Raw genomic sequence first — 27,500 nt, 5'->3', positions numbered from 1 at the left:
CCTTCAGCCCACCGAGTCCGAAGTCCGACCAGCGATCCCCGTACATTAACACTATCCTGCACACACTAGGGACAATTTACAATTTACAGAAGCCAATTAACCTACAAACCTGTTTGTCTTTAAAGTGTTGGGGAAACCGGAGCACCTGGAGAAAACCCACGCGGTTATTAACAGTGTTTTAGTATTAAAGCCCTGTCCCACGGTACGAGTTCATTCAAGAGTTCTCCCCGAGTTTGCCCTGATTCGAACTCGGAGATTTACGGTAATGGCCACTCGTCGGTACTCGGGGCTCTCGTGGACATTTTTCAACATGTTAAAAAATCTTCACGAGTTCTTCCCGAGCTTACCTGCCGTTAGTGAGTCTTCCCGAGTACCTGCCGTTAGCGTTACGAGCCGCTAAGAGACGTCCCCGAGCTCCGACGTACCCGCTACGTTCATTCTCTGTGCTTACCACGAGTTTGATTTTTTTTTTAACTCGGGAGAGCTCTTGGAATGAACTCGTACAGTGGGACAGGTCCATTAGTTTTCAGGTTAACGTAATTCAATAAAACACCCCATCTTGTGAAACCAAAGATCCGTAAATCTCCCGTGCACCATGGACACAGGCCCTTCGGCCCACGTAGTCTGCGCCGACCAGCGATCACCCATACAATAGTTCGAGGGACAATTTACAGAAGCCAATTAATTTACTAACCTGCACGGCTTTGGAGTGTGGGAGGAAACCGGAGCACCCGAAGGCAACCCACACGGTCACAGGATCCCAGGTCTTTGGCGCTGTGATACAGCAAATCTACCGCTGTGCCACCGAGCTACCCTCTACAAGAAGTTCTCAAGCGCCTTAGTTTTGAATGACTGCTCTTGTCCTTATATTTTAAAAACATAGAACAGCAGGGGGAGGTTGAGTCGGGGGAGGCGGGACGTTGTGTAGGCTGGGTCTCTATTCCATGGAGCGCAGGAGGATGAGGGGTGATCTTATAGAGGTGTACAAAATCATGAGAGGAATAGATCGGGTAGAATCTCTTGCCCAGAGCAGGTGAATCGAGGACCAGAGGACATAGGTTGAAGGTGAGGGGGGACAGATGCAATAGGGATCTGAAGGGTAACTCAAAGGGTGGTGGGTGTATGGAACCATCTGCCGGAACGATAATTGTGGCAGGGACTATCGCAATGTTTAAGAAACATTTAGACAGGTACATGGATAGGACCGGTTTGGAGGGATATGGACCAAATACAGGCTGGTGGGACTAATGTAGCTGGGGCATGTTGGTTGGTGTTGGCAAGTTGGTCCGAAGGGCCTGTTTCCATGCTGCATCTCTCTATGGCTCTATGACAGGGACTTCATCCCGCAACATCTGTGCAGTACACTCACTCCTGCAGCAAAGCACAGCCAATGGTGTTCTTCTCAATCCTCCGAATATCATTCATCTCAAGTATCTGCATGACGTTCACAAACGCTCTCGGCACCTGTTGTAAGGAGGAATCAGCAGTTTAGCTCAGTTTAGTTTGCTTTATTTCAGTTTAGTTTAGTTTGGTTTATTGTCACGTGTACTGAGGTACAGCTAAAAGCTTCATGTTGCCTGCTATCCAGTCAGCGGGAAGATAATACGGGATTACAGTCAAGCCCTCCACAGTGTACAGATAACATTTAATGCAAGATAAAGCCCACTATCAAAGATAGTCCAAGGGTCTCAAATGAGGTAGATGGTAGCTCAGGACTGCTCTCTAGTGGATGATAGGTTAGTTATCACAGGTAGGTGTCATTTCGGGTTGGGACTATTCTTTTGGTCCTGAACCAGGACGTCGCCTATCCATGTCTCTCTAGAGATGCTGCCTGACCAGCTGAGTTACTCCAGCAGTTAGTGTCTATCTTAGAGATGCTGCCAGACCCGCTGAGTTATTCCAGCACTTTGAGCCTTCATTGTATTAGGCTGGGCTGGTAATGTTAGTGGGGTTAGCTAGCCTTGGTGGCCTGAGCTGAATCCAGTCTATCTTCATAGAAACATAGAATCATAGAAATTAGGTGCAGGATAGGCCATTCGGCCCTTCGAGCCTGCACCGCCATTCAATATGATCATGGCTGATCATCCAACTCAGTATCCCGTACCTGCCTTCTCTCCATACCCCCTGATCCCCTTAGCCACAAGGGCCACATCTAACTCCCTCTTAAATATAGCCAATGAACTGGCCTCAACTACCCTCTGTGGCAGAGAGTTCCAGATATTCACCACTCTCTGTGTGAAAAAAGTTCTTCTCATCTCAGTTTTAAAGGATTTCCCCCTTATCCTTAAGCTGTGACCCCTTGTCCTGGACTTCCCCAACATCGGGAACAATCTTCCTGCATCTAGCCTGTCCAACCCCTTAAGAATTTTGTAAGTTTCTATAAGATCCACTCTCAATCTTCTAAATTCTAGAGAGTATAAACCAAGTCTATCCAGTCTTTCTTCATATGACAGTCCTGACATCCCAGGAATCAGTCTGGTGAACCTTCTCTGCACTCCCTCTATGGCAATAATGTCCTTCCTCAGATTTGGAGACCAAAACTGTACGCAATACTCCAGGTGTGGTCTCACCAAGACGCTGTACAACTGCAGTAGAACCTCCCTGCTCCTATACTCAAATCCTTTTGCAATGAAAGCTAACATACCATTCGCTTTCTTTACTGCCTGCTGCACCTGCATGCCTACCTTCAATGACTGGTGTACCAGGACACCCAGGTCTCGCTGCATCTCCCCCTTTCCCAATCGGCCACCATTTAGATAATAGTCTGCTTTCCCGTTTTTGCCACCAAAATGGATAACCTCACATTTATCCACATTGTACTGCATCTGCCAAACATTTGCCCACTCACCCAGCCTATCCAAGTCACCTTGCAGTCTCCTAGCATCCTCCTAGCATCCTCCTTCAGCAAGGGAAGTTGACTGAGCAGTACCTGTACACGTTCTATAGATAGACACAAAGTGTTGGAGTAACTCAGCAGGTCAGGCAGCATCTCTGGAGAGAAGGAATAGATGACATTTCGGGTTGGGACCCTTCTTTACACTGAAAGTAGAGGGGAGGGAACTGGAGGTGAGAACAGGTCAGAACAAAGCAGGGCCGGCAACAGATGGCTAAGGGAGGTTGGAGTCCATTGTTGGCTGGGGAAGAGGTGATAAGGAAGGGCTATAAGGATGCGAACAGCGGAACTGGTAGGATGTCTAGGATTGGGGATGGATGGTGATGGAGAGAGAGGGAATGCAAGGGTTACATGAAATTAGAGAAATCAATGTTCATACCGTTGGTGTGTAAGCTGCCCAAGCGAAATATGAGGTGCTGTTCCTCCAGTTTGCGCTGGGCCTCACTCTGACAATGGAGGAGGCCCAGGACAGAAAGGTCAGTGTGGGAATGGGAGGGGCACTTAACAAGTTTGGCAACTGGGAGATCGCCTACACCAAGGTTAAGGTGTTCATAAGACCATAAGTGATAGGAGCAGAATTAGGGCATTCGGCCCATCAAGTCTACTCTGCCATTCAATCATGGCTGATCTATCTCTCCCTCCTAACCCCATTCTCCTGCCTTTGCCCGATAAACCCTGACACCCGCACTAATCAAGAATCTATCTATCTATGCCCTAAAAATATCCACTGGCTTGGCCTCCACAGCCTTCTGTGGTCAAGAATTCCACAGATTCACCACCCTCTGACTGAAGAAACTCCTCCTCATCTCCCTTCCTAAAGGAATGTCCTTTAATTCTGAGGGCCTCAGGTCCTAGACTCTCCCATTAGTGGAAACATCCTCTCCACATCCACTCTGCCCAATAGACAATAGACAATAGGTGCAGGAGTAGGCCATTCATCCCTTCGAGCCAGCACCGCCATTCAATGTGATCATGGCTGATCATCCACAATCAGTACCCCGTTCCTGCCTTCTCCCCATATCCTCAGACTCTGCTATTTTTAAGAGCCCTATCTAGCTCTCTCTTGAAAGCATCCAGAGAACCTGCCTCCATCGCCTTCTGAGGCGGAGAATTACACACTCACCCCTCTCTGTGAGAAAAAGTGTTTCCTCATCTCCGTTCTAAATGACTTACTCCTTATTCTTAAACTGTGGCCCCTGGTTCTGGACTCCCCCAACATCGGGAACATGTTTCCTGCCTCTATATAACCATATAACCATATAACAATTACAGCACGGAAACAGGCCATCTCGGCCCTACAAGTCCGTGCCGAACAAATTTTTTTCCCCTTAGTCCCGCCTGCCTGCACTCATACCATAACCCTCCATTCCCTTCTCATCCATATGCCTATCCAATATATCTTTAAATGATACCAACGAACCTGCCTCCACCACTTCCACTGGAAGCTCATTCCACACCGCTACCACTCTCTGAGTAAAGAAGTTCCCCCTCATGTTACCCCTAAACTTCTGTCCCTTAATTCTGAAGTCATGTCCTCTTGTTTGAATCTTCCCTATTCTCAAAGGGAAAAGCTTGTCCACATCAACTCTGTCTATCCCTCTCATCATTTTAAAGACCTCTATCAAGTCCCCCTTAACCTTCTGCGCTCCAGAGAATAAAGACAGAACTTATTCAACCTATCTCTGTAACTTAGTTGTTGTAACCCAGGCAACATTCTAGTAAGTCTCCTCTGTACTCTCTCTATTTTGTTGACATCCTTCCTATAATTGGGCGACCAAAATTGTACACCATACTCCAGATTTCGTCTCACCAATGCCTTGTACAATTTTAACATTACATCCCAGCTTCTATACTCTGATTTATAAAGGCTAGCATACCAAAAGCTTTCTTTACCACCCTATCTATATGAGATTCCACCTTCAAGGAACTATGCACGGTTATTCCCAGATCCCTCTGTTCAACTGTATTCTTCAATTCCCTACCATTTACCATGTACGTCCTATTTTGATTTGTCCTGCCAAGGTGTAGCACCTCACATTTATCAGCATTAAACTCCATCTGCCATCTTTCAGCCCATTTTTCCAAATGGCCTAAATCACTCTGTAGACTTTGGAAATCCTCTTCATTATCCACAACACCCTAGCGTGTCCAAACCCTTAACAATCATATGTTTCAATAAGATCCCCTCTCATCCTAAACTCCAGAGTGTACAAGCACAGCCGCTCCATTCTCTCAGCATATGACAGTCCCCCCATCCCGGGAATTAACCTTGTGAACCTACTCTGCACTCCCTCAATAACAAGAATGTCCTTCCTCAAATTAGGGGACCAAATCCCGATGTACTTCCCTTTTCCCCAACTTGACACCATTTAGATAGTAATCTGCCTTCCTGTTTTTTATACCAAAGTGGATAACCTCACATTTATCCACATTAAACTTCATCTGCCATGCATCTGCCCACTCCCCCAACCTGTCCAAGTCACCCTGCATTCTCATAGCATCCTCCTCACAGTTCACACTGCCACCCAGCTTTGTGTCATCTGCAAATTTGCTAATGTTACTTTGAATCCCTTCATCCAAATCATTGATGTATATTGTAAATAGCTGTGGTTCCAGCACCGAGCCTTGCGGTACCCCACTAGTCACTGCCTGTCATTCTGAAAGGGACCCGTTAATCCCTACTCTTTGTTTCCTGTCTGCCAACTAATTTTCTATCCATGTCAGCACTCTACCCCCAATACCAAGTCTATCCTCTTTGTCTTTCATGTTGCAATGTATGCCAATCGGTTGGTAGGATATCCACTTGTTTGTAAGTAGTTAGAGATAGGTACTGGCTCAGTCAGGGTGGTTCCTCAAGCTTCCAGCTCAATAATAACAGGGATCGCTCCACCTATTACCTGTTCCTGTAGGATGTCCAATGCTGCTTGAATATTTTTCACATAGTTCTCAGCAGAGTAGTTCTTCTGTCGAAAAAGAATAACAAACAGTAAGGGGCCTGTCCCACTTACGTGACTATTTCGGCGACTGCCGGATCCCGTCATAGGTCGTTGCAGGTCGCCGATAAATTTCAACATGTTGAAAATCCAGCGGGGACCAGAAAGACGCTACGACTCTTTGGGCGACTGAGGAGACGACTCATGACCACACAGGCGACGTGTCACGGGGTGAAGCCTGTATGGGTCGTGAGTAGTCGCCCAAAGAGTCGTACCTTGTTCTGGTCGCCGCTGGATTTTCAACATGTTGGAAATTTTCGCCGACCTGCGGTGACCTATGGCGGGTGCCGGCAGTCGCCGAAAAAGTTGCGTAAGTGGGACAGGCCCTTTAGAGTCTAGCTTCACAACACTGTGAAGGTAGTGTAGGATGTAGGATAGAAACTATGAAACATAGAAATTAGGTGCAGGAGTAGGCCATTCGGCCCTTCGAGCCTGCACCGCCATTCAATATGATCATGGCTGATCATCCAACTCAGTATCCCGTACCTGCCTTCTCTCCATACCCCCTGACCCCCTTAGCCACAAGGGCCACATCTAACCCTCTTAAATATAGCCAATGAACTGGCCTCAACTACCCTCTGTGGCAGAGAGTTCCAGAGATTCACCACTCTCTGTGTGAAAAAAGTTCTTCTCATCTCGGTTTTAAAGGATTTCCCCCTTATCCTTAAGCTGTGACCCCTTGTGCTGGACTTCCCTAACATCGGGAACAATCTTCCTGCATCTAGCCTGTCCAACCCCTTAAGAATTTTGTAAGTTTCTATAAGATCCCCTCTCAATCTCCTAAATTCTAGAGAGTATAAACCAAGTCTATCCAGTCTTTCTTCATAAGACAGTCCTGACATCCCAGGAATCAGTCTGGTGAACCTTCTCTGCACTCCCTCTATGGCAATAATGTCCTTCCTCAGATTTGGAGACCAAAACTGTACGCAATACTCCAGGCTGTACGCGACACTTTTCCACATAGGTGGATGTCCAGATCTAGAGGGCATGGTTTTACGGTGAACAATAGAAGGTTTAGCTGGGCTAACCTTTGTGAGGACGAACCTTCTCACAAAAGGGGGCCCCTTCTCACAAATTATACCTCGTGTGTCGGCTTGAGCTAGTGTACGGGGTGATCGCTGGTCGGTGCGGATTCAGTGGGTGGAAGAGCCTGTTTTCTCACTGTATCGTAGTTTAGTTTAGTATAAACAGGAAACAGGCCCTTGAGCCCACCGGGTCCGCGCCGACCAGCGATCCCCGCACACCAACACAGTCCTACACCCACTAGGGACAATCTTTACATTTACACCAAGCCAATTAACCTACAAACCTGTACGCCTTTGGAGTGTGGGGGGAAACCGAAGATCTCGTAGAAAACCCACGCAGGTCACGGGGAGAACGTACAAACTCCGTACAGACAGCACCCGTAGTTGGAATGGATCTCCGGCGCTGCATTCGCTGTAAGGTGGCAACTCTACCGCTGTGCCACCGTGACCTAAAGTAAAGAGTAAACAGAGGCGACTCTGTGATGCAGTGTTAGAGTTGCTGCCACAGCACCAGAGACCCCGGTTCGATCCTGACTACGGGCGCTGTCTGTACGGAGTTTGTACGTTCTCCCCGTGACCTGCGTGGGTTTTCTCCGGGAGCTCCAGTGTCCTCCCACACTCCAAAGGACTACAGGTTTGTAGGTTAATTGGCTAATCTAAATTGTAAATTGTCCCTAGTGTGTGTAGGATGGCTTGATATAATTATAAATTAGTGTTAATGTGTGGGGATCGCTGGTCGGTGTGGACTCAGTGAGCTGAAGGGCCTGTTTCTGATCACCTCATGTAAACTAAACTAAAGGGGCTGTCCCACTGTACGAGCTCATTCAAGAGTTCTCCCGCGTTTCCCCGGTTCAAACTCGGAGATTTACGGTAATAGCCGCTCATGGGTACTCGGGGATCTCGTGGACATTTCTCAACATGTTGAAAAATCTTCACCAGTCTTCACGAGCTTACCGCTTTTCCCGAGTACCTGCCGTTAGCGTTACGAGCCGCTAAAGGCATCCCCGAGCTCCGACGTACTCGCTACGTACATTCTACGTGCTTAACACGAGTGATTTTTTTTTAAACTCGGGAGAGCTCTTGAATGAACTCGCACAGTGGGACAGGGCCTTAAGGAGTCCCAAATTGCTGGCACATTGAAGAAGAACCTAAATACAAACACAGAACAAATTCTTTCAAAGCGAATGAAAACTAATAAATAAGTCCCACCTTATCCATGCAGTAATCGCAGAGATCATTAGCTCCAATAAATAGGGTGATCACTTTCCAGTCCTTTTCAAAATTAATTTTCTAGATGGGATGGAGGAAAACATAATACAGTTGTTATTCACCGCCATTTTCCCTTTATTCTTCAAGTTACAATTCTGCTTTCTGTTTCACAGGCAAATTATTCAAATTGATTCTTCCTTTATAGAGTCATAGAGCCGTAGAGTGATACAATATGGAAACAGGCCCTTCAGCCCAACTTGCCCACACCGGCCAACAATGTCCCAGCTACACCAGTCCCACTTGGTCCATATCCCTCCAAACCTGTCCTATCCATGTACCTGTCTAACTGTTTCTTAAACGTTGGGATAGTCCCAGCCTCAACTACCTCCTCTGGCAGCTTGTTCCATGCACCCACCGCCCTCTGTGTGAAAATGTTACCCCTTGGGTTCCTATTAAATCATTTCCCCTTCACCTTGAACCTATGTCCTATGGTCCTCGATTCCCCTACTCTGGGCAAGAGACTCTGTGCATCTATCCGATCTATTCCTCTCATGATTTTGTACACCTCTATAAGAATATTTATTATTCATTTATTTTTATGATACTGACTGTAAAGGGAAATTCATTTTGTTGTCTCTAATTGAGACAATGACAATAAATTTGAATACAATACAAAACAATATAATACAATACAGAGGATACAGGTTCAAGGTGAAGGGGAAAAGATTTAATAGGAATCCGAGGGGTAACTTTTTCCACACAGAGAAGGTAGTTGAGGCAGGGAGTATCCCATCGTTTAAGAAACAGTTGAACGGGTACATGGATAGGACAGGTTTGGGGGCATATGGACCAAGCGCAGGCAAGTGGGACTAGTGTAGGTGGGACATTGTTGGCCAGTATGCGTGAGTTGGGCTGAAGGGGCAGTATTAATCTATGACTCTCAACCCCATTCTCCTGCCTTCTCCCCATAACCTCCGATACCCGTACCAATTAAGCCTCTGTCAATCTCTGCCTTAAAAAGACCCCATGACTTGGCCTCCACTACCTTCTGTGGCAAAGAATTCCACAGATTCACCACCCTCTGACTAAAAGAATTCCTCCTTTGTTAGATTATTATCTGAATGTTGTCAGATTAGGAAAAGGGAGGTGAAACAAGACCTGTGTGTCCTTGTGTATCAGTCACTGAAAGAAAGCATGCAGGTACAGCAGGCAGTGAAGAAAGCAAATGGCACGTTGGCCTTTGTTGCAAGAGGATTTGAGTACAGGAGCAAGGAGGTCCTACTGCAGTTGTACAGGGCCCTGGTGAGACCACACCTGGAGTATTGTGTGCAGTTTTGATCTCCTAATTTGAGGAAGGACATTCCTGCTATTGAGGGAGTGCAGCCTAGGTTCACCAGGATAATTCCCGGGATGGTGAAGAATGATGAAAGAATGATATGATGAAAGAATGGATCGACTGGGCTTATATTCACAATTTAAAAGGATGAGAGGGGATCTCATAGAAACATATAATATTCATAAGGGATTGGACACGCACGATGCACGAAAAATGTTCTCCTTTTTGGGGAGTCCAGAATCAGGGGCCACGGTTTCAGAATAAGGGGCAGGCAATTTAGGACTGAGATGAGGACAAATCTTTTCACCCAGAGAGTTGTGAGTCTGTGCAATTCTCGGCCACAGAAGGCAGAGTGGAGGCCAATTCACTGGATGTATTCAAGAGAGTTGGATATAGCTCTTCGGGCTAACGGAATCAAGGGATATGGGGAGAAAGCAGGAACGGGGTACTGATTGTGGATGATCAGCCACGATCATATTGAATGGCGGGTGCTGACTCAAAGGGCTGAATGGCCTCCTCCTGCACCTATTGTCTATGTTTCTGTTTCCTTGTCTCCTTCCTAAAAGAATGTCCTTTAATTCTGAAGCCATGGGCTCCAGTCCTAGACTCTCCCACTAATGGAAATATTATTGTGCGTGACTTTGTTTAACGTGGGGAGACTGGTGCACAGACAGCCACCACACGGTCCTTCACAGATCTGGGTCAGGATCCAGTGGCATGGAGTCCAAGACGACCGGAGACCCTTTCCTGCTGCAGCCTTCATCTGCCTTCCCAGCCGTTGTGACGCTCCACTAAGGTCAGCCATCGTCCTCCGCCTGTTCCACCGTTGAGGTCTTGGTTGGATTGCTCTTTGTCAGGGACCTCCCTCTCGACTTTACCGCCATGGGTGGCCCTACCAGGAGCATAGATAGCTCCAGACGGCATCGCTCTCAGGATCTCAGGTCCACACAAGCTTCTCCACCACGACAAGGTGACAATCCACGGGAAAACTACACTAATCTAATCTACACTAATCTAAACTAAACTAAACTAAACTGAACTAAACTAAATAAAACTACACTACACAAAACTGAAATGAACTGAACTGAATTAAAGTATAATAGCGAAGAGATGAATCATATTGGAAGTCAGAACAATGACATCCGAAGTTGCTAGTTAGGCTTTGGGAATGTTCATTTCATCGACAACGTTCACTGTGCGTGCATCACTGGGGCAGTTCCATTGCTGCCCTCTAGATGGTAGCATTGAGCAGCAACAAACCCACTGTAACATCTCCATAACACATCATTTGATACTTACTGGGCTCTTGTTCATCAGCTCTACCAGGGTACGGGCCTGTGCTGGCATGTCTCTACAATAAAACACAGGGAACAAACAACTATCATTTTGGCTCTGTTTTCTTTAAAATCAGTCGTAATCAGAGAGAGCTAGATGGGGCTCTTAAAGATAGCGGAGTCAGGGGATATGGGGAGAAGGCAGGAACGGGGCACTGATTGGGGATGATCAGCCATGATCACATTGAATGGCGGTGCTGGCTCGAAGGGCCAAATGGCCTACTCCTGCACCTATTGTCTATTGTCTATTGTCATAGAGTGATACAGTGTGGAAACAGGCCCTTCGGCCCAACTTGCCCACAGTGGCCAACATGTCCCAGCTACACTAGTCCCCGCCTGCCTGTGCCTGGTCCATATCCCTCCAAACCTGTCCTATCCATGTACCTGTCTAAATGTTTCTTAAACGTTGCCATAGTCCCAGCCTTAACTACCTCCTCCGGCAGCTCGTTCTATATGTGCGAAAAAGTTACCCTTCAAGTTCCTATTAAACCTTTCCCCCATCGAATTAAACCTATGCCCTCTGGTTCTCCATTCCCCTACTCTGGGCAAGAGACTCGTTCACTCGATCTATTCCTCTCGTGATCTTGTATTTATTTTTTCCTCCACGAGAAGAATAGATGGGATAAACGCACAGAGCCTTTTACCCAGAGTCGGGGAATCAAGAACCAGAGGGTATGAGGATAGAGAGGAAAGGTTTAATAGGAAGCTGATGGGCAAGTTTATCACCTAATTGTGGGATTATATGGACGAGAAGTTAGTTGAGGCAGGTACTATAACAGCATTTAAAGTACACTTGGGCAGGTACATGGATAGGGAAGATTTAGAGGTACATGGGTCAAACATGGGCATGTGGGACTACCTTCTATTGAGCATCTTGGTCGGCAAGTACGAGATGGGCCGAAGGGCCTGTTTCCATGCCGTGTCACTCTATAACACTATACATTTACACATAGAAAGAAAGAACTGCAGGTGCTGAGGAAGGGCCTTGACCTGAAATGTCACCTCTCCATGTCCTCCAGAGATGCTGTCTGACCCGCTGAGTTACTCCAGCACTTCATTTACATATAGCCTGGCTACTGGGCATGTTGTTTTGCCTTACAATGAGGAACATGTTATACAAGGAGAATTCATCAGATTTTAACTGCCCCTTAGATAGGAACGGGGTACTGATTGGGGATGATCAGCCACGAACCCATTGAATGACGGTGCTGGCTGGAAGGGCCGAATGGCCTACTCTTGCACCTGTTGTCTATTGTCTATTCTCACCCTATAAAGTGACATCCCATCTCACTCTCCACCATCTGTCATCCCACCATCTCCTCTACTACCTAAAACTAACCTACCCTGACCCGAAACATCACCTATCCATGTATCATTCATTCAATCAATCATTCACTCATTCATTCTTTCATTCAATACCATCTAATCCAGGCAATATTCTGGCAAACCCCTTCTGCACCCTCTCAAAAGCCTTTACATTTTAGTTTTCTGGTTTTATTTTCAGTTTTCCAGCATCTCCAGATATTTTTTTCTGACTGCCGCTGCCAAGTGGGGTGGGCAGTGACGTTCCTGTTTAAAGTAGCAAACCATGAAGGCTTAAAGGCCTGTCCCACTGCTGCGACTTAACCCGCGAGTTCAGACGAGTTCGCCCTCGACTCATACTTGCAGCATGGTCCACACAAGGTCCTAGGAGGTCTTTGTAACTCTCCTTCATGCTCGAGAGTAGTCCCCGCGGGTGCTGTCTGTACGGAGTTTGTACGTTCGCCCTGTGACCGAGTGGGTTTTCTGCAGGTGCTCCGGTTTCCTCCCACACTCCAACGGCGTGCAGGTTTGTAGGCTAGTTGGCTTAAGAAATAATTGTAAATCGTCCCTAGTGTGTAGGATAGTGCTAGTGTATGGGGTGGTCGCTGGTTGGCACCGACATGATGGGCCAAAGGGCCTGTTTCCACGTTGTATCTCCAAAATCTAACCCAAAGTAACCATATAACCATATAACATTTACAGCACGGAAACAGGCCATCTTGGCCCTACAAGTCCGTGCCGAACAACATTTTTCCCTTAGCCCCACCTGCCTGCACTCATACCATAACCCTCCATTCCCTTCTCATCCATATGCCTATCCAATTTATTTTTAAATGATACCAACGAACCTGCCTCCACCACTTCCACTGGAAGCTCATTCCACACCGCTACCACTCTCTGAGTAAAGAAGTTCCCCCTCATGTTACCCCTAAACTTCTGTCCCTTAATTCTCAAGTCATGTCCTCTTGTTTGAATCTTCCCTATTCTCAAAGGGAAAAGCTTGTCCACGTCAACTCTGTCTATCCCTCTCATCATTTTAAAGACCTCTATCAAGTAAATAAACTTTAAAGCTAAAGAAGTCTGAAGAAGGGTCTTGACCCAAAACGTCACCTATTCCTTCGCTCTATAGATGCTGCCTCACCCCCGCTGAGTTTCTCCAGCATTTTTGTCCACCCACCTTCGATTTTTCCAGCATCTGCAGTTCCTTCCTAAACTTAAAGCTAAAATCATCTCTTTGTTAGAGGCAGTGGACTTTAATGCGCCTTTGACCATCAACTTAATAGCCCATCCGGTCTGAATGAAAGCCTTCTGGGTACTCACTTGGCCTTGGACCCTGTGGCTGCAACGTTGAATTTGCTTCTCAATTTCCCAATTCCAGAAGAATAGCCATAGATATTTGGATTAAACTTCTTCAATATATCTGAGGGGGAAAAATAAACAAAGTCAGGAAATCGGGAATGGAAAAGGATACACAAATGAGAAGGGATCTCATTGAAACATATAAGATTGTTAAGGGCTTGGACACACTAGAGGCAGGAAACATGTTCCCAATGTTGGGGGAGTCCAGAACCAGGGGCCACAGTTTGAGAATAAGGAGCAAGCCATTTAGAACGGAGACGAGGAAACACTTTTTCTCACAGAGAGTGGTGAGTCTGTGAAATTCTCTGCCTCGGAGGGCGGTGGAGGCCGGTTCTCTGGATGTTTTCAAGAGAGAGCTAGATAGGGCTCTTAAAAATAGCGGAGTCAGGGGATATGGGGAGAAGGCAGGAACGGGGTACTGATTGTGGATGATCGGCCATGATCACATTGAATGGCGGTGCTGGCTCGAAGGGCCGAATGGCCTACTCCTGCATCTATTGTCTATTGTCTAAATGATAAACACAAAAAGCTGGAGCAACTTAGTGGGACAGGCAGCATCTCTGGAGAAAAGGAATGGGTGACCCTTCTTCAGACTACACAAGGTCAACCTGGCAGCGGCTGGCTTTGCTGATTGAAAGACACAGTGTAGAAACAGGCCCTTCGGCCCACCGAGTCCATGCTGACCATCGATCACACTAGTTCTATGTTGTCCCTCTTTCTCCTCCACTTCCGACACACTCGGGGGCGATTTGCAGAGGGCCGATTAACCTACAAACCCGCATACCGTTGGGATGTGGGAGGAAACCGGAGCACCCAGAGGAAACCCACCCGGTCACGGGGAGAACATGCAAACTCCACACAGACAGTAGCCGAGGTCAGGATCGAACCCTGGTCTTTGATGCTGAGAGGCGGCGGCTCTACCATCTGTGCCACTCGGCAACCCTGTAGGTCATAGCCTGTGTGCACATTAGTAACCATGGACTGCAGACAAATTGGCAACTTGACATTTACCATATAATATAAACCATATAACAATTACAGCACGGAAACAGGCCATCTCGACCCTTCTAGTCCGTGCCGAACACATAATCTCCCCTAGTCCCATATACCTGCACTCAGACCATAACCCTCCATTCCCTTCCCATCCATATAACTATCCAATTTATTTTTAAATGATAAAAACGAACCTGCCTCCACCACCTTCACTGGAAGCTCATTCCACACAGCCACCACTCTCTGAGTAAAGAAGTTCCCCCTCATGTTACCCCTAAACTTCAGTCCCTTAATTCTCAAGTCATGTCCCCTTGTTTGAATCTTCCCTACTCTCAGTGGGAAAAGCTTATCCATGTCAACTCTGTCTATCCCTCTCATCATTTAAAAAACCTCTATCAAGTCCCCCCTTAACCTTCTGCGCTCCAAAGAATAAAGCCCTAACTTGTTCAACCTTTCTCTGTAACTTAGTTGCTGAAACCCAGGCAACATTCTAGTAAATCTCCTCTGTACTGTCTCTATTTTGTTGACATCCTTCCTATAATTAGGCGACCAAAATTGTACACCATACTCCAGAATTGGTCTCACCAATGCCTTGTACAATTTTAACAATTTAGTTTTGTTTAGAGACACAGCGTGGAAACAGGACTTTCGGCCCACCTAGTTCACGTCGACCAGCGACCCCCGCACACTAACACTATCCTACACACACTAGGGAGAATTTACAGTTTCTACTGAAGCCAATTAACCTGCAAACCTGCACGTCTTTGGAGTGTGGGGAGAAACCGGAGCGCCCGGAGAAAAACCCACGAGGTCACGGGGAGAACGTACAAACGCCGTACAATCTCACATCCCAAAGACGCGAATTGTAAATTGTCCCTTGTGTGTGGGACAGTGCTAGTGTACGGGCTGGTTGGCAGGGACTCGGTGGAGTAAAAGGTCCCGTTTCCACTCTGTATCTCTGGAGTCTACTCAGTCTACCTGAGTGCTCCCACCAACCCAACGCAGCCCAACATTGACTGTGTGTCCCATGGAGATTTGTCTGCTCTCCATGAAGCTGGACTGGAGGGGTGCGTTCTCACAGGAGGGTCAGAGTTGAAGACTTACTAGGAAGAGTGGTCACAGCCTCAAGTCCTTTATCCCCGCCAATGCTGCCAATAAAAACAAAAATAGACAAATAAACAGTTGGCTTTGTGGACCAATGTGTTATTCAACGGGAACATCTGCAGAAATTTGGTTTAATTAAACATGTTTATACAGTTATGACTGTCAAGTCAAGGCGTAGCCATGCAACTGGTACCGTGTAGTCCAATTCTACCTGTAGGACAGAGAAACATAGAAACATAGAAATTAGGTGCAGGAGTAGGCCATTCGGCCCTTCGAGCCTGCACCGCCATTCAATATGATCATTGCTGATCATCCAACTCAGTATCCCGTACCTGCCTTCTCTCCATACCCCCTGATCCCCTTAGCCACAAGGGCCACATCTAACTCCCTCTTAAATATAGCCAATGAACTGGCCTCGACTACCCTCTGTGGCAGAGAGTTCCAGAGATTCACCACTCTCTGTGTGAAAAAAGTTCTTCTCATCTCGGTTTTAAAGGATTTCCCCTTATCCTTAAGCTGTGGCCCCTTGTCCTGGACTTCCCCAACATTGGGAACAATCTTCCTGCATCTAGCCTGTCCAACCCCTTAAGAATTTTGTAAGTTTCTATAAGATCCCCTCTCAATCTCCTAAACTCTAGAGAGTATAAACCAAGTCTATCCAGTCTTTCTTCATAAGACAGTCCTGATATCCCAGGAATCACTTATTAATATTAATATATTAAAATTAATGCAATAAAATCAATTGTGCAAATGAAAAGATGTCTGAGTCGTTAAGATTTATTTACTGGTCCGCTTCCAGATCCAATCACCATCTCTAACTTTTCACAGGGATGGATTTAGGGAGTGTAGACTGAACTCCCCTCTCCTCTCCCCCCTCCCCCCCCCCCATATCCTCTCCTGCCTTCTTCCCTTCCCCCCCTCTTCCTCCCTTTGCCCCGCTCCACTCCTCTCGCCCTTATCCACTAATCCCCTCTCCCCTCACATCCCCTTCTCCCCCTCTCCCTCCCTTCTCCAATTCTCAACACTCCCCCCCCACACTTATAGACCCAGCCGGCGACCAGCGATCCGCTGCACACTATCCCACACACGCTAGGGACAATTTATACAAACCTTGTGCGCCATTGGAGTGCGGGAGGAAACCCAAACCCTATCCCAAACCCCAGCCCTAACCCTAACCCTAGCCTTAACCCTAACCCTAACCCTAACCCTAACCCTAACCCTAACCCTAACCATAACCCTAACCCTAACCCTAGCCCTAACCCTAACCCTAACCCTAACCCTAACCCTAACCCCAACCCTGACCCTAACCCTAACCCTAACCCTAACCCTAACCCTAACCCTAACCCTAACCCTAACCCTAACCCTAACCCTAACCCTAACCCTAACCCTAACCCTAACCCTAACCCTAACCCTAACCCTAACCCTAACCCTAACCCTAACCCTAGCCCTAACCCTAGCCCTAACCCTAACCCTAACCCTAACCCTAACCCTAACCCTAACCCTAACCCTAACCCTAACCCTAACCCTAACCCTAACCCTAACCCTAACCCTAACCCTAACCCTAACCCTAACCCTAACCCTAACCCTAACCCTAAACCCTAACCCCAACCCTAACCCTAACCTAAGCTTGGTACAAGTATAAATTGTCCCTAGTGTGGGATAGTGTGTGCGGGGGATCGCTGATCGGTGCGGAATGAGTGGGCTGAAGGGCACTGTATCTCTGAACTAAATATGACACAGGGGCCCCCGGGGTTGGACTCGAACCCCCAATGTTCTGCCTGCTCCTCATGTGAACTAAACTGTTACCCACAAGTTGTCCCAGAGGCAGATCTCTTTTCCAATGGTCTCTCCAAACCCCCAGAGGCAGTGGGCTTGTGGGCTTTTCAACTGGGTAACGTTGTCAATGTACCAGTGCCACCCACCTGCTCCGGCCACTGAGTCTAAATACCCACCACCCATATTTAAGCAAGGCGACGGGGCGGGGTGGGGGCGGGGGGGGGGGGGGGGGGGGGGAGCTGGGGTTTGTTTGTTATTCCCACATTCTGCATTTATCCCGTAGTCTATGTTACTATAACCGGTGATGTGGCCTTTGTGCAATACTATTAGTGGGATCTAGCTGTCGCAGGCTGGGTCCACAAATGGGGGGCATCGAGGAGAGTGGGGGGGGGGGGGGCGGAGAGGGTTTAGAGAATGAGAGGAGAGGGGGATGTGAGGGGAGGGGGGGAGTGGATAAGGGGGAGATGAGTGGAGCGGGGAGAAGGGAGGAAGAGGGGGAAAGGAAGGGGGGGAGAGGGGTGGGGAGAAGGGAAGGTGCGGAGTGTAGAAGGAGGGATGGGGGTGGGAGGGGGGAAGAGGGAGGGGAGGTGGAGGGGAGAGGGGAGGTCAGTCTAAACTCACTGAACCCATCCCTGTGAAAAGTTAGAGATGATGATTGGATCTGGAGGCGAACCAATGCATCTGTAAATAAAACTGAACGACACATTTGCACAATTGATTTTGTTGTATTAATTTCAATATATTAAGGTTGAAAATCCGTGCATTGCAGGAAGAATATTTTACAGCCCCATCTGTGGTCCCTAACCCTAACCGAGCGTCACCCGCAGGACAGCATATGTCAGCGTGTGACATATGATGAGACACAACATGATGAGACGCCCAGATGTTGCCCCTGGATTTTGAACATTCCAAAATCCAGGGGCGACAGGGAGTCATCACGCGTCACCACGTGTAACGACCCGATCACGACGCGACGGGTTGTCGCCGAAAATGTCGCCCAAGTGGGACAGGCCCTTTAATTTAAACATGGGCGCCAAGGCAACAAAGGTAATACGTCTTCGCGTTTATTTGGAAGGCCATTTCGCTCTCTTATTTTTCCCTACGACCCCCCTCACCCCTCCCCCCCCTCCAACCCCTGTCAACAGGTCCCCTCCGAATGCTCACCTCCATGCAACACCTTGATATTGCATTGGCAGTTCAAACAAATTCCTTGCCCGAGCCCCGTATCCAACCTGAAAATCAAACGCAGAATTACAATTCTCGCTGACGCAGGAACTGCAGACGCTGGAAACTTGCAGAGGACACACAATGCTGGGGTAATGCCCCTGTCCCACTTAGGAAACATGAACGGAAACCTCTGGAGACTTTGCGCCCCACCCAAGGTCTCCGTGCGGTTCCCGGAGGTTGCAGGTGGTTGCCGGAGGTTGCAGGTAGTGGAAGCAGGTAGGGAGACTGACAAAAACCTCTGGGAACCACACGGAAACCTTGGGTGGGGCGCAAAGTCTCCAGAGGTTTTCGTTCAGGTTTCCTAAGTGGGACAGGGGCATTACTCAGCGGGTCAGGCAGCAACTGTGGAGGACATGGATAGGTATTGGGTTTTGGGTCGGGACCCTTCTTTACACTCAACGTTATGTTTCGGGTCAGGACCCTTGTTTAGACTCAGCGGGTGATGTTTCCCACGTGGACCTTTCTTCAGACTGAATAGATGATGTTGTACTATATAAATGGCGCCAAGTTGGGAAAAGGGGAAGTACAGCGTGATCTGGGGGTCCTTGTACATCAGTCTATGAATGTGAGCATGCAGGTACAGCAGGCAGTGAAGAAAGCGAATGGCATGTTGGCCTTTATAACAAGAGGAATCGAATATAGGAGCAAAGAGGTCCTTCTGCAGTTGTACAGAGCCCTAGTGAGACCATACCTGGAGTTTTGTGTGCAGTTTTGGCCCCCTAATTTGAGGAAGGACATTCTTGCTATTGAGGGAGTGCAGCGTAGGTTCACAAGGTTAATTCCCGGGATGGTGGGACTGTCATATGCTGAGAGAATGGAGCAGCTGGGCTTGTACACTCTGGAGTTTAGAAGGATGAGAGGGTTCTCATTGAAACATATAAGATTGTTAAGGGCTTGGACGCGCTAGAGGCAGGAAACATGTTCCCGATGTTGGGGGAGTCCAGAACCAGGGGCCACAGTTTAAGAATAAGGAGTAAGCCATTTAGAACGGAGACGAGGAAACACTTTTTCTCACAGAGAGTGGTGAGTCTGTGGAATTCTCTGCCTCAGGAGGCAGTGGAGGCCGGTTCTCTGGATGCTTTCAAGAGAGAATGCAGGAACGGGGTACTGATTGGGGATGATCAGCCATGATCACATTGAATGGCGGTGCTGGCTCGAAGGACCAAATGGCCTACTCCTGCACCTATTGTCTATTGTCTGTTGTCTATCGCTTCGGGTCAAGACCTTTCTTCAGACTGAATGGGTAATGGTTAGGGTTGGGATCCTCCTTCAGATGCAATAGGTGATGTTTTGGGTCAGTACCTCTCAATAGGTGATGTTTCGATTTGAGACCCTATCGGAAGAAGTGTCCCAACCCAAATCGTCGCCTATCCTTATTCTCCAGAGATGCTGCCTGACCCGCTGAGTTACTCCAGCACTCTGTTTGTTACAGTGAAGTTCTTGCAACAGGTATGGCGGCCTGCCCAGTACTGGAGGCACCTCCTCACATCCCTGTGACCGCGTGGGTTCCCTCTGGGTGCTCCGGTTTCCTCCCGCACTCCAAAGATGCGCGATTTTGTAGGTTAATTGGCTGCTGTAAATTGTCCTTAGTGTGCGGGATAAAACTAGTGGTCGGCGTGGACTCAGTGGACCTTTGCACCTGATCTCCTGGTTGTCAAACACTTTCATTTCCCTACCAATCCCACACTGACCTTTCTGTCCAGGGCCTCCCCCATTGTCAGAGTGAGACCACAGGCAAATTAGAGGAACAGCACCTCATATTCCGCTTGGCCAGCTTACACCCCAGCGGTATTAATTTTGAATTCTCTAACTGGAAGTAATCCTTGCATTCCCCCTCTCTCCATCCCTCCCCCACCCAAGTCATTGTACCAGCTTCAAAGTCATCTTGTTGAGTCTCATTGTCTGTAACTTGTTTTCACCTAGCACACAACTAACAATAGACCGTTCCCTTTATCATCGTTACTTTTTTGCATATCTTTCATTCATTTGTTCTATATCTCTCTACATCACCGTCTATATCTCTCGTTTCCCTCTCCCGTGACTCTCAGTCTGAAGAAGGAACTCGACCTGAAATGTCTAACCTGCCCTTTGAATTACCCAAATGTTCAACTTGGTTAAAAACTGGCAAGAAATTTTCGAGAGAAGGGATAGATGACATTTTGGGTCGAGACCCTTCGTCAGGCTCAAGAAATGATCACATTGAATGGCGGTGCTGGCTCGAAGGGCTGAATGGCCTACTCCTGCACCTATTGTCTATTGTCTATTGAAAGGTCTGAATGTCTGAAGAAGAGTCTCGACCCGAAAACGTCACCCATTCCTTTTCTCCAGAGATGCTGCCTGTCCCGCTGAGTAACTCCAGCTTTTTGTGTCTATCTTTGGCCAAACCTAAACTAAACCCATCACAGGTGATGCTGTGTTCAATCAACTGTGTATCTGTTGCAGCAACAAGAGGACAATGAGATTGTGTGACTTTAAAAATAACCCGAATGTAGATTGTTGCTGTATCAAATTCCACCACATCATCCTCTCTATGTTGCCACCGAGCAAACTCATCAAAGAGCCATAAGCCATGGTGCTGTACTTATGGGGACATTGTGGTGGCTATCGATCATTAAACCTCACTTCAGTTGCGTTTGGGGCTGACGGAGGAATTTATGGGCATGTCCCACTTAGGTGATTTTTTTCGGCAACTACAGGCGACTAGTTTGTCGCCACATGTTCGCCGGTGGGGGCCGGGTGTAGTCTCCTCAGTCGCGTAAAAAGTCATAGCGTCTTTCTGTTGAAAATTCTTTGGCGACAGTGGGCGTAGCTTAACTTCCCCTGACGTATGGGCTGTCATAGGTTGTCGCCAGGATGACGTAGGTTGCCGCCGGTTTTTCCGCGACCTGCTACGACCCCGACAGTCACCGGCAGTTGCCTAAATAAATCGCCAAGTGGGACTGGCCGATAAGCGAAATTAGTTCATAAGTGATAGGAGCAGAATGAGGCCATTCTGACCACCGAGTCCACTCCACCATTCAATCATGGCTGATCTATCTCTCCCTCACAACTCCATTCTCCTGCCTTCTCCTCATTACCCCTGACACCCGCACTAATCAAGAATCTATCTATCTCCACCTTCAAAATATCCACTGACTTGGCCTCCACAGGTTTCTGTGGCAAAGAATTCCAGAGATTCACCACCCTAAAGAAATTCACAATCACTAAAGAAATTCCTTCCCATCTCCTTCCTAAAAGAACATCCTTTAATTCTGAAGCTGTGACCTTGAGTCCTAGATTCTCCCACTAGTGGAAACATCCTGCCCACATCCACTCTATCCAGGCCTTTCATTATTCTGTACGTTTCAATGAGGTACCCGCTCATCCTTCTAAACTCCAGCGAGTACAGGCCCAGTGCCGACAAATGAAATGTACATGCTCACCGTTTCTTAATTTTAGATTGTGTCTGAGTCCAGGGGCCAGAGGCACAAACAAAGGGCAGTGGCACACAACGCCAGAGACCCGGGTTTCACCCTGACCTCGGGTGCTGTCTGTATGGAGTTTGCACGTTCTCCCTTTGACCGTGTGGGTTTCCATCGGGTGCTCCAGTTTCCCCCGACGTCCGAAAAGGCATTTGGTTTGTGGGTTAATTGGCCTCTGTAAAAAAGCTCCTTGTTCGGAGGAACTCTTCTCACCTTATTCCCCTTGCCCTTATTTGAAGTCTACGCCTGTGTTTCTGACCCTCCTCACTTACTCTAACTTGCATAGTGTATAGAATGACATGAGTCATGGAGTCATACAGCGTGGAAACAGGCCCTTTGGCCCAACTTGCCCACGCCGACCAACATGTCCCAGCTACACTAGTCCCACCCGCCTGAATTTGGCCCATAAATTTCTAAGCCTGTCCTATCCATGTGTTGAAAATAGATACAAATGCTGGAGCAACTTAAACGTGTTGGGAAGCATCTCTGGAGAAATGGGCTATGTGATGTTTCGGGTCAGGACTCTTCTTCAGACTTGCTTCAGAGAAGTGGCCCAACTCGAAACGTCAACATATCACTTCTCTACAGAGAGGCTTCCTGACCCGTCGAGTTACTCCAGCACTTTGTGTCTATCTTTGGTAATAAACCAGCATCTGCAGTTCTATGCCTCTACATTCTACTGATGTCTAAATGTTTCTTAAACGTTGGGATAGTCCCTGCCTCAACTACCTCCTCTGGCAGCTCGTTCTGCACCCCTTGTGTGAAAATATTGGCCCTCAGGTTCCTATTCAATCTCCCCCCCCCCATCACCTTAAACCTATGTCCTCTGGTTCTTGATGTGCCTACTCTGGGTAAAAGACTCTGTGCGTTTACCCGATCTATTCCACTCATGAGTAACTTACTGTTAACGAGTCTCCAAGTGCTCCGATGAGTTTAACATCAGCAGGCCGAATCCTGTGAACTGCAGAAAAGATAACAGGGGCAGAAATAGTTTAGTTTATCGTGGTTACGTGTAGCGAAAAGCAGAACAACGGGACGAACGTAGATGGGGCATCTTGATCGGTACGGACAGGTCGGGCAGAAGGGCCTTTTACCATGCTGAATGACTATGACTATCCTGTTTCTCAACTCGACCCATCTGTAACCAACCCCAGATATCCATTATTCTATATATAACCCCCCTGAATCCTTGCATTACTCCCCAGTCTGTAATTGTGGAAGCTGCAATATGATAAAGGTCAGGATAGCTGTACAGCACAATGTGGAAACTGCAGAATGATCAAGGTTGCTATTGAGGGAGTGCGGTGTAGGTTCACCAGGTTAATTCCCAGGGTGGCGAGACCGTCATATGCTGAGAGAATGGAGCGGCTGGGCATGTACACTCTGGAGTTTAGAAGGATGAGAGGGTATCTTATTGAAACATGTTTCCTGCCTCTAGCGTGTCCAAACCCTTAATAATCTTATATAAGATTATTAAGGGTTTGGACACACTAGAGGCAGGAAACATGTTCCCGATGTTGGGGGAGTCCAGAACCAGGGGACACAGTTTAAGAATAAGGGGCAAGCCATTTAGAACGGAGACGGGGAAATACTTTTTCACCCAGAGAGTGGTGAGTCTGTGGAATTCTCTGCCTCAGAGGGCGGTGGAGGCAGGTTCTCTGGATGCTTTTAAGAGAGAGTTAGATAGAGCTCTTAAACATAGGGGATATGGGGAGAAGCAGGAATGGAGTGCTGATTGGGGATGATCAGCCATGATCACAGTGAATGGCGGTGCTGGCTCGAAGGACCAAATGGCCTACTCCTGCACCTATTGTCTATTGTCTGTTAGGATAGCTGTACAGTACATCAACCTTTAGGTATTAATTTAAGCATTTCAATGTTCCTGATAGGTATACATTGACATACCCCAATGTTTAGGGAATGGCCATTCCTTGACGCACAGTACAAGGTTATTGGTATTGAAAATTATATCAATGTTTAAATAGCATGTAGGTTTATTTGTATCAGTGTTATTGCATTTGTAGATAGGGAACGTATTGTTATTGATGATAAGAAATTGGAAAGTGTGTACAATTTCAAGGGTCAAAATCTGTATAAAACGTTGACCGTTGTGAGTGGAATTGTAGATCAGTACGGTAACTGGGACTGTGGTGCTCTCCATGTGGACAAGTTTATAAAGTGTGTCTGGAAAATGAATGCAAGTTGTCAGAGTACAGTTGATCAGCCACGACATAATCACGCCCAGGTAACTAGTATCTGGTAATATAAACCATCTAGGATGGATATTCCTGTCTGATAAATCCTACAGTCATGATTTATAACTTAATGCCAGCAGCACAACCTGAGAATATAAGGGCGCACCTTAAAGGGCCTGTCCCACTTGGGCGCCATTTGCGCGTCACGCAGGTGGCGTGCGAAGATTTAGTGAATCCCAAAACCCTGGGGCACTGCACGCGACCACACGTCACGGCCTACGCCACCACGCCTCACCACATGCCATGTGTGCGCGTAATGCAAGCCATGCGCGTGTCACGATGTGCGCGTCGTGCGCCATTACACGTAAATGATGTCGTGTAAATGACACACAAATGACGCCCAAGTGCGGCAAGCTCTTAAGAAAGGAGATGAGGAGGAATTTCTCGAGTCAGAGGGTGGTGAATCTGTGGACGGCTGTGGAGGCCAAGTCAGTGGATATTTCTGCAGCAGAGATTGACAGATTCTTGATTAGTGCAGGTGTCAGGGATTATGGGGAGAAGGCAGGAGAATGTGGTTAGGAGGGAGAGATAGACCAGCCATGATTGAATAGCGGAGTAGACTTGAAGGGCCGACTGGCCTAATTCTGATCCTCTGTCTTGTGAACGTATTAACTTAATCTAACCAGTCCCAAACGAAGCCTTAGTTGAGTAACTAGTTAAGTTACTCGAATGAGTAACTAGCCTTAGTTACTCATTGGAAATATAACCATATAACCATATAACAATTACAGCACGGAAACAGGCCATCTCGACCCTTCTAGTCCGTGCCGAACACGTATTCTCCCCTAGTCCCATATACCTGCACTCAGACGATAACCCTCCATTCCTTTCCCGTCCATATAACTATCCAATTTATTTTTAAATGATAAAAACGAACCTGCCTCCACCACCTTCACTGGAAGCTCATTCCACACAGCCACCACTCTCTGAGTAAAGAAGTTCCCCCTCATGTTACCCCTAAACTTCTGTCCCTTAATTCTCAACTCATGTCCCCTTGTTTAAATCTTCCCTACTCTCAGTGGGAATAGCTTATCCACGTTAACTCTGTCTATCCCTCTCATCATTTTAAAGACCTCTATCAAGTCCCCCCTAAACCTTCTGCGCTCCAAAGAATAAAGCCCTAACTTGTTCAACCTCTCTCTGTAACTTAGTTGCTGAAACCCAGGCAACATTCTAGTAAATCCAGACTTTGCTTGGGACTTGTTAGATTAAGTTCATACCGCAGGGTGGCGCAGCGGTAGAGTTGCTGCCTTTCAGCTCCAGAGACCTGGGTTCAATCCTGGCTACGGGTGCTGTCTGTATGAAGTTTGTACGTTCTCCCTGTGACCGTGTGGGTTTTCTCCGGGTGCTCCGGTTTCCTCCCACACTCTGGTGAAAACATGTAAATTGTCCCTAGTGTGTGTAGGATAGTGTTAGTGCCCGGGGGTGATCGCTGGTTGGTGGGGGCCTGGTGGGCCGAAGGGCCTGTTTCCAGGCTGTATCTCTAAACTGACCTAAATTTTGCACAAATGTTGAATCCAATATAGAAGGGTGGCCGACAAAAATGCTGGAGAAACATAGCGGGTGCGGCAGCATCTATGGAGCAAAGGAAATAGGCAACGTTTCGGGCCGAAACCCTTCTTCAGGCTGAGGTTGCACTGACCTGACTTGGGCACCGTTTCCGACGGACTGCTTTCCGGACAGGACAGGTCGCTCCCCCAGTTCTGAAAGAGAACGCATTGTCGAGTCAGCGATTGTCAACAATATTCCCAGTAATTGGACTTCCACTGTTGATAGCTTATCCACGTCAACTCTGTCTATCCCTCTCATCAATTTAAAGCCCTCACGTCCATCGAGAGCCTGCTGACATACTGCATTACAGCATGGTATGGCAGCTGCACCATGGCAGACAGGGAGAGGCTTCAGAGGGTAACTAGGACAGCGCAGAAGATCATTGGTTGCCCTCTCCCCTCCCTGATGGACATCTACACCTCCCGCTGCCTTAGCAGGGCAAAGAATATCATCAAAGACAGCTCCCATCCTGCGTTTGGACTGTTCGACCTGCTGCCCTCTGGAAGGCGCTTTAGGTGCATCAAATCCAGGACAAATAGACTCAGAAATAGTTGCTTTCCGAAAATTATAACTACTCTTAATTCAAATTCACACATGCACTGACTTCACAGCCCAACACCCGGACTTCCATCTGTATATATGTATATAGCACCGCAGAATTGTGCACCTATCCCCCCCCCCCTTTCTCCCTTCTGTTTTTTGTTTTTCTGTTTCTTGTTTTTTGTACTAAATTATATGTATGCACTGAGTACGAGCAGCTTTTAATTTCATTGTACATGTATAGTGACAATAAATGGCATATCTATCTAGACCACATCCACACCAGAGCACACACAACTGAACCTGAAGGACATTCTGTAGGAAGGAACTGCAGACGCTGGTTTGTACCGAGGATAGACACAAAGTGCCAGAATAACTCGGTGGGCCAGGCAGCATCTCTGGAGAAAAGGAATAGGCGACCTTTCGGGTCTGAAGAAGGATCTCCACCCGAAATGTCACCTATTCCTTTTCTCCGGAGATGCTGCCTGAACCGCTGAGTTACTCCAGCCTTTTGTGTCTATCTCTGAAGGATAGACATTCAGGCATTTCATAACTCCGTAACAATAGGCCACCTATTATGATGGCTCCACCTTTATAATAATTGCAATTGTGTTCTGTTAGAAATATAATTCTGTGGAAGGGTGACCAGGGAGTATTGATCCATCATCACCATAACAAGAGGATTTGATTAACAAACGTCTCGAAACAAACAATAGACAATAGACAATAGGTGCAGGAGTTGGCCATTTGGCCATTCAAGCCAGCACCGCCATTCAATGTGATCATGGCTGATCATCCCCAATCAGTACCCCAATCCTGCATTCTCCCCATATCCCCAGACTCCGCTATTTTTAAGAGCCCTATTTAGCTCTCTCTTGAAAGTATCCGGAGAACCGGCCTCCACCTGAGGCAGAGAATTCCACACTCACAACTCTCTGTGTGAAAAAGTGTTTCCTCGTCTCTGTTCTAAATGGCTTACTCCTTATTCTTAAACTGTGGCCCCTGGTTCTGGACTCCCCCAACATCGGGAACATGTTTCCTGCCTCTAGGGTGTCCAAACCCTTAACAATCTTATATGTTTTAATAAGATCTCCTCTCATCCTTCTAAACTACAGAGTATACAAGCCCAGCTGCTCCATTCT

At 47.4% G+C, this 27,500-nt stretch overlaps 1 protein-coding gene across 2 annotated transcripts in view; it reads right to left on the bottom strand.

Moving 5' to 3' along the window:
- plb1 (phospholipase B1) overlaps positions 1-27,500 on the bottom strand; it is an 81,063-nt gene that overhangs the window by 12,687 nt on the left and 40,876 nt on the right. For both annotated transcript variants that reach the window (XM_055630749.1, XM_055630750.1), the window contains 9 exons: positions 25,910-25,970; positions 22,915-22,973; positions 18,489-18,556; positions 15,549-15,592; positions 13,413-13,512; positions 10,756-10,807; positions 8,121-8,201; positions 5,791-5,856; positions 1,370-1,464 (listed from right to left, as the gene is read on the bottom strand). In XM_055630749.1, the coding sequence (XP_055486724.1) occupies positions 1,370-1,464; positions 5,791-5,856; positions 8,121-8,201; positions 10,756-10,807; positions 13,413-13,512; positions 15,549-15,592; positions 18,489-18,556; positions 22,915-22,973; positions 25,910-25,970 (626 nt within the window). The remainder of the gene's footprint in view (positions 1-1,369; positions 1,465-5,790; positions 5,857-8,120; positions 8,202-10,755; positions 10,808-13,412; positions 13,513-15,548; positions 15,593-18,488; positions 18,557-22,914; positions 22,974-25,909; positions 25,971-27,500) is intronic.

This window comes from Leucoraja erinacea, unplaced genomic scaffold, assembly GCF_028641065.1.
Source record: "Leucoraja erinacea ecotype New England unplaced genomic scaffold, Leri_hhj_1 Leri_520S, whole genome shotgun sequence".
Classification (NCBI taxonomy): domain Eukaryota; kingdom Metazoa; phylum Chordata; class Chondrichthyes; order Rajiformes; family Rajidae; genus Leucoraja; species Leucoraja erinaceus.
The sequence above is the reverse complement of the archived record's forward strand: the minus strand, read 5'-3'. Positions and strand labels throughout refer to the sequence as shown.